Consider the following 7342-nt stretch of genomic DNA (forward strand, 5'->3'; position numbering starts at 1 on the left):
TAAAAATATATTTTAAAAAACTGACCTAAATAAATTTTAAAAAAGAAAAGAAAAAAACACTGACCAAAACCATCTTGAGAAAGAAAAGGTTTATTTCGCTTACAGCCCACAGTCCATCATCAAGGGAAGCCAAGGTAGGAAATCAGGGAAGGAACCTGGAGCACAGACCATGGAGAAATGCTGCTTACTGGCTTGGTTCCCTGGCCTATGCTCAGCCTACTTTCTTCTATAACCATGGACCACCTGCTTAGGGGTGGCACTACCCACAGTGGGCTGCCTCCCACATTACCCAGTCATCAAGAAAATTCCCCCAACAGATATGGCCACAGGCCAATTCCAATGGAGGACATTCCTCAATTGAGGTTCCCTATACCCAGGTGTGTCAAGTGTGACAACTGAAGCTATCCAGCATACCCTGGTAAAAGGTGATTCAACTCTGACATCTTCATAAACAAAGGGACCTGTTCTACGGTCCTTATGTGGCACCCAAAGATCTGCTACCTCGTTAGTGAGAGGCAATGTTTTGGAGAAATGCATATAATAATCAGAAATAGATCATCAGACTGAGCGTGGCGGTACACACCTTTAATCCCAGCACTCAGGAGGCAGAGGCAGGTGAATCTCTGAGTTTGAGGCTATCCCAATCTATATAGCAAATTTCAGACCACCCAAGGCTGCATAGTGAGATCCTGTCTCAAAAAAAAAAAAATCATCAGAGAGCAGACATTGAAGTATTTGGTTGTAATTGAATCAAGTAGTTCAGGGTTGTCTGATTATTTTGTATAGAATGAATAACTTCTTGCTTTGTTCTATAGGTGTGTTTTGTAAGCATCTTTGCATCCCTTTGCACTATGCTACTGATACTCAGTGCAGGATTCTGAGACTGGACCTCAGGGCTTGCTTATCAGTTCATGATGAATAAGGGAAAGAAAGAATGATTGTGGAATATTACTAAGACATTACTTTTTAAACTGAGACTATGTGCCTGTGAGATGGCTCATCAGTGAAAGATGTTTGCTCACAAGCCTGATGACCTGAGTTCAATCCTTGGACCCTACAAAGTGGCAGGAGAATGCTGTCCTCTGAAGTCCACACAAAAGCCTCTGGCATACAAGCAGCACCCCTCCCCCCACATACACACAAAAAAATCAATCAAAACTGAAATTACTATATTCTTAGTGTTTGTGATGGGCTCTCACTGACTTTTCCAAATTTTTCCTTCTCCCCTTTTAAGTTGGTGTTTTTATGGTACGATGAAGAAGCTTTCACACACCGCGACAGCATCCTGGCTGTAGTCTCAATGTTGATGCTCTACTGGTGGGCTGTCATCCCCCTCATCTATATGGTCAGTTTCTCTTTTGAGAGTCCTGGTACTGCTTGTGTTAAGCTTACCATCATGCTCACCTTCTTGAGCATCTGCCCCATCGTGCTCATCTCAGTCACTGGTGAAAGAGGTGAGGTCATATCTGCATATTGTACAAAGCATTTATCTCCTTTAGCAGCGATTGTAACTGTGTCCACTAAAGACCTTTGAGAAAGTGATGGTTGCTGTAGGCTAAAGATTTCCAACTGGAGTGCCTCAAACACATTTACAGGTGGATGGATGAGCCATTCACCCACATTCATTCAGTAGATTAGTGTTCAGCAGTAAAAAGGAACATAGAATAGTGCAGCTAAATACCAAGATATAATGTTGAGAAAAATGTCTGCTATGTCTAGTGTGAAGAGGCAAAACTAATCCTGAAGCCAGGTGTGGTGGTGCACACCTGTAGTCCCAGCACTTGGGAGGCAGAGGCAGGCAGATCTCTGTAAGTTCAAGGCCAGCCTGGTCTACATAGTGAGTTCTAGGACAGCTGGGGCTACAGGGAGACCCTGCTTCAAAAAGACAAAACAAAACAAAAAAACCTGATCCTGAGGACAGAATCAGTAAAAGCGTTGCCTTTGGGTTGAAAGAAAGAGATTGACTAAAAGAACAGAGTAGGAACTTTCTGAAGTGAAGTTCTTTATCTTGATCTGGCCCCTGGCTAACATTGACTTATGTGTTTATAAATCATTGTCCACCTGTGATCCATGCATTTCTCTAAAATATAGCTTTCTGTTGTTTAAAAAAAAAAAAGGTGGAATTAAGCCAGGTGTGGTAGGGCACACCTTTAATCCCAGAATTCAGGAGGCAAAGGCAGGTGGATCTCTCTGAGATAGAGGCCAGCCTAGACTATAGGCCAGCTGGGGCTAGAATTCTTGGTAAATGTATAGGATAAAGGAATCTAAGATTTAGTTATTATTCCACACCTAAGTATTTTCATATTTATGCTACTGTCTCTATCTGAGCTAGTGTTGGACAAATGGGCTAAGTTCCCTTTAAAAATTTTTTTTTCATTTTATTATTTATGTGTGTCTGTGTGCTTGTATGTGCATATGTGTGTGGGTGCCTGTGGAGAACATTGGATTCTCTGGAGCTAGAGTTACAGGTTGTCCCACTAAATTTTCTCTTTCCCACTCTCTGTTTGACCTGCCCTCAGTCTCTTCAGGGTCTCTTGCTCCAGGTGCTATCAGACAATCCATATAACATATCTTTATGTGAATTTATTATAGTTTATATTGTTGGGGGGAGGTGTAACTCACAAAGAAATGAACACCCGGTGCCCAGCTCAGAGCCCGCCACTCCAGATTGCAAGCCCACCACTCTGGATCGTTCCTGTGGCCTGTCCATAGTCACTGCTAGCTTTCGCCCATGCCTAGTGGGCCCACAGTCTCACCCCAGGTCAGTAAATGCCCGACCATTCCATTCTTGCACACCCAGCCACCGAGTGCCTTCTGGGCTCCTGTCCAAGATGTCACAGAAAAGCCCCTCCCTCTTCAGCTAACTCTCCACAGTCAATTCTCTGCAGCAGGCTCCACTCCTCAAGGAAACAGGCTGCTTAGGACACACTCCACCCCTTTCCTCTGCTCTTACAATCTTTCCGTCAATCTTCCGCTAAGGTGTCTGAGCCTCAGAGGGGGTGACAGATGTAGGGAGATCGCTCTTGTATCATGGCGAGATAGTGACTTCTTGGGCTTCCCCATTATTGGTCATTAAGCTGTGGCCGTTGATTTATCTCAGTGGTGTTTCCCTATAAAGACAAATAGAAGGTTGGGCATGGTGGTGCACACCTTTAATCCCAACACTCAGGAGGCAGAGGCAGGCGGATCTCTGTGAGTTCAAGGCCAGCCTGGTCTACATAGTGAGTTCCAGGACAGCTGGGGCTACAGGGAGACCCTGTCTCAAAAAGACCAAAAAATAAAAAACACCCCCCCAAAAAAAGACAAATGGAAGTAGACACATCTAAACAAACACGAATGTAAATGCAAATGCCTAGAAGATATCCCAGTAGAAGTACTATATTCATTAAACAGTATACTTGTCCCTGCTAGGGCCTGTAGCCTTTCTCAACACAAGGCGTTGGCCTGGTCTACAGCACGAGATGTCCACCCCTAGGAGCGGGCCTTATTTAATTAGAAATTTATCAGTTGTACATATGTTGGTCGAGCCATTATTGCATTTGCAGGCATTGCTTGCCATGTCCATAGTGTGCAGCATGCAGGGTCCATTGTTGAGTAGAATCAGAGGGGATCCTTTCTTCCCCAACCAACCATCTGCATAGCACCTTCTGGCAATATGAACGTCATCCATCCAGTGGCATGGAGTTTTTTTTACTTAGTCTCAGCTCTATCTCTTCTTCTTCTCCTGCACTCACATCATGCAGTGTCTTCAGCAACATGGCCTTACTGACCTTTCTAGTGTACAACTGACATTAAGGACAATAGCCTTGGTGAATTTGAGGACCTCTAGGATCTCTCTCTGACCAACAGCACATAGGGGGGCAACCCACCCCTGGTACTGTAGATTTTCTTAGCAGTTGTATAGTTTAGGAGTCTGTCTTCATCTTACCCAACCGTAAAATTCCCAAGAATCTTACAGCTATAGCTGGCCTTTGCTTCTTCAGGTATCTTTCAAATGGGTTTCACATCTGTAAAACACTCAAAGGAAGATTAACATTATATATTAAATCAATCATAGACAAGGTCTCACATAGCATGGAAAGGTTTTATCCATTCATATTAACTGTTTCTCCATAGATCCTTGTTAGGTACCATAGAATGGGTATGAGGGATTAATTTGGTTAGCTCTTTACCATCTTTAGTTATCCCTTTGGAGTCATTTTGCACTTGGGGGATTTTACATGGAGTCTCTTGGTATTATCCTTTCCTTTAAATGCCTTTTGTAAACTGTTCTTCCAGGTTTTAAAGCCTTCCAGAAACTCCTTAGTACTGAATTTGGTTTTCTATCCATTTTTTCTCTGGAAATTTGGGCTTGACATAAGTCTTGCCACATTTATCTTCCGGTAACCCAAATGGACCATTTCTTCTGTCTGGTCTTTTTTATATCTCTTATAGGGTGTTCTGTTATTCTACAGACACATTTTACATGCTGGTCAGAATCATTTAGATTTGCCAAAGCCTCTCTCACTTTACAAAGATCCTGTCCCCTTAAAGGCTTAGCAAAACCGTTAAAGCCCCATACCATTCTCAAAGTCCCAGTTGAATTAAGCTTTCTTTCATATCTCTGGTGAACACAGTCTAATCTGGCCCAGTGAACTGGACATCATATATTGCTTTTTTTCATACCTAGTTCTCCAGCCCCTGCTAATCATGTTAGTCTCCCTTGGTGACAACTGTGTATCTTTAATGCCTTCAACCAGCCACCCCATTAAGGACTGCTCTCCCTGCATTAGCCTAGGTTGAACAGCCTATAATCACAAGGACAGATGGGTGGTTATATAACTCAGCTGTGAAGCTTCTGAAGGACTTAGACTGACATCATTTTCTCCCATGTCCCATACTCTCACAAGCCATGTGGCTAGGGGCTCTTTGGTTGCTTGCTTGTAAGTTTTAACTAGTTTTAACAGTTCCAGTGTGGAATATTTCCTAGCTATAGCACTGTTAGCTTTTTTTCCCTTTTGTAGCAATGGTTGACTCTGAGGGGCAGTTTTAGCTACTTTTATTTTTAGGTCATCTTTTTTACTATTACTGACTTTTCCTCTGAGTCCTTGGGCCTTACACAAGTTAAAATGTCCAGTTTTTTTTCCTCTCTCAAGCTCTGCAACTGGATCTGCCAGGACCTCTGTAGCCCTTTCAGCTTCCCCTGCCTGGGGCACATCTTTTATTATGCAAGTGGCCACGCCCCCTCCCTGGGCTCTCCCTTTGTTTCCAAAGCCAATAAAAGTTTTTCTAGCCTCTCACAACCTTGAACAAATCTTCACATACCCACAATATACCCCCACATTTACAACACAGCTGTACCCCACGATTCTGCATGGCTGGCCCCTTTTTAGTTACATATTTTATAATCCATTGTAAAATCCACATCAGCACAGCCATCAGCTCTCTAGCTTTTTCCAAGTGTCTGCAGTTTGTCATTTCTAGCCCTGCCATCCTGCCAACTATGCCAATTTGTCCCACTAAATTTTCTCCTTCCCACTCTCTGTTTGACTGCCCTCAGTCTCTTCAGGGTCTCTTGCTCTGGGCGCTATCAGACAATCCATATAACATATCTTTATGTGAATTTATTATAGTTTATACCATTGGGGGAGGGGTAACTCACAAAGAAACAAACACCCTGTGTCCAGCTCTGCACAGTGGCTCAGAGCCCACCAATCCAGATCGCAAGCCCGCCACTTCAGATCACTCCTGTGGCCTACCCATAGTCACTGCTAAGGTTCACCCATGCCTCATGGGCCCGCAGTCTCGCCCCAGGTCAGTAAATGCTGGGCCACTCCATTCCCCCTCACCCGGCCACCGAACACCTTCCCTGCTCCTGTCCAAGATGGTGCAGAAAAGCCCCTCCCTCCAATGATAACTCTCCACAGTCAATTCTCTGCAGCAGGCCCCGCCCCTCAGAAGAAACAGGATGCTTAGGACACACAGGTGGTTGTGAGATATCTGACTTGGGTGCTGGGTACCAAACTCCAGTCCTCTGGAAGAGCTTCAAGTGCTCTTAACCACTGAGCCATTTCTCCAGCCCCTCTTTCTTTCTTTTTACCTAAAATTTGATTTATAATTTCCTTCTGCTTTTATATGGGGAATCATCCTTTCTTCTAAGGGACCCTTAATAATAATTCAGTCTCCATAAACTCTGGAGGAAGGGACTATATAATGATATTCCAGAACTGGATATCTAGCTTAGTGCTTGCCTGGCATGTGTGAAGCCTTAGATTCAATCTCCAGTACAGGAAAAAAAAGGAAAAAACAAAAAAGACAGTCCAGTAACTCCATAGCTGGCTCCTAGGCCTGTACTTTCTGGTCCCAGCTCACTTCAAACCCACCTCCCTCTGCCTTTCCACTGTACCACATGGCCCTGCTGTAGCCAGGGAGAGCCCTAATTTTCTTATACACATTGTGCTCTTTCAGGTTCTCCTACAAGAAGAAATGTAATGGAAATAAAGTGAGTCAAGGAACTGAGCAAATAAAAATACTCTTGGCTTAAAGGTTGAATGAATAGAGGGAGAGTTAATACCAGGGGTCAGGGAAACCATGTTTCTGATCTGGAGACCCAGGTGTATGATGGTTCAGACCAAAGAGGTGAGTTAGGAGAGATGGTGAGGTGTGCTTTCCCTTCACGTGAAATTAGTGTTTCCTATTCTCTTTGCAGATCTGGGCTACCCAGAACTCTCACACTCCTTGGATCATATTTTCCTAATACTTCCTGGGCACTGCCTGGGCATGGCATTTTCCAACTTGTATTACAACTTTGAACTAAATAAGTTTTGCACTGCTAAGAACCTGAGTGACGCCGATTGCAATGATGTTTGTAAGTACTGTAAAATTTGTAAGTATTGCCGGGCATGGTGGCTCATGGGAGACGGATCTCTGTGAGTTCAAGGCCAGCCTGGTCTACATAGCAAGTTCCAGGCCAGCTGGGACTACAGGGAGACTGTCTCAAAAACACCAAAAAATTTTTTTTGTATCATTTTTATTCTGATATAATTTATACATTATGTTTTTGGTCTTTTTTGATATAGAATTTCACTATGTATCTCCTGACTGTCCCGGAACTCACTATTTAGACCAAGCAAGGCTTGAACTTACAAATATTTTCCTGTGTCTACTTCTTGATTATAATCATGTGCTACCTCACTCAGCTATAATTATGCAATAGTCACCAATTTATATAAGATAGCATAGTATTTGCATATAAGCTGTGCATATCCTCCCATGTACTCTGTGTGTGTGTGTGTGTGTGTGTGTGTGTGTGTGTGTGTGTGTGTGTGTGTGTTTGTGTGTGTGTGTGTGTGAGAGCACTGTG

At 43.4% G+C, this 7342-nt stretch overlaps 1 protein-coding gene across 1 annotated transcript in view; it reads left to right on the forward strand.

Moving 5' to 3' along the window:
- The window catches only part of LOC103744804 (ATP-binding cassette sub-family A member 17-like), a 112732-nt gene that overhangs the window by 82024 nt on the left and 23366 nt on the right, over window positions 1-7342 (forward strand). Inside the window, 2 exon segments of the mRNA XM_008846654.2 lie at window positions 1235-1454; window positions 6689-6847. Of these exon segments, the coding sequence (XP_008844876.1) occupies window positions 1235-1454; window positions 6689-6847 (379 nt within the window).

This window comes from Nannospalax galili, unplaced genomic scaffold (genome assembly GCF_000622305.1).
Source record: "Nannospalax galili isolate Female #2095 unplaced genomic scaffold, S.galili_v1.0 scaffold471, whole genome shotgun sequence".
NCBI classification, from domain to species: Eukaryota; Metazoa; Chordata; class Mammalia; order Rodentia; family Spalacidae; genus Nannospalax; species Nannospalax galili.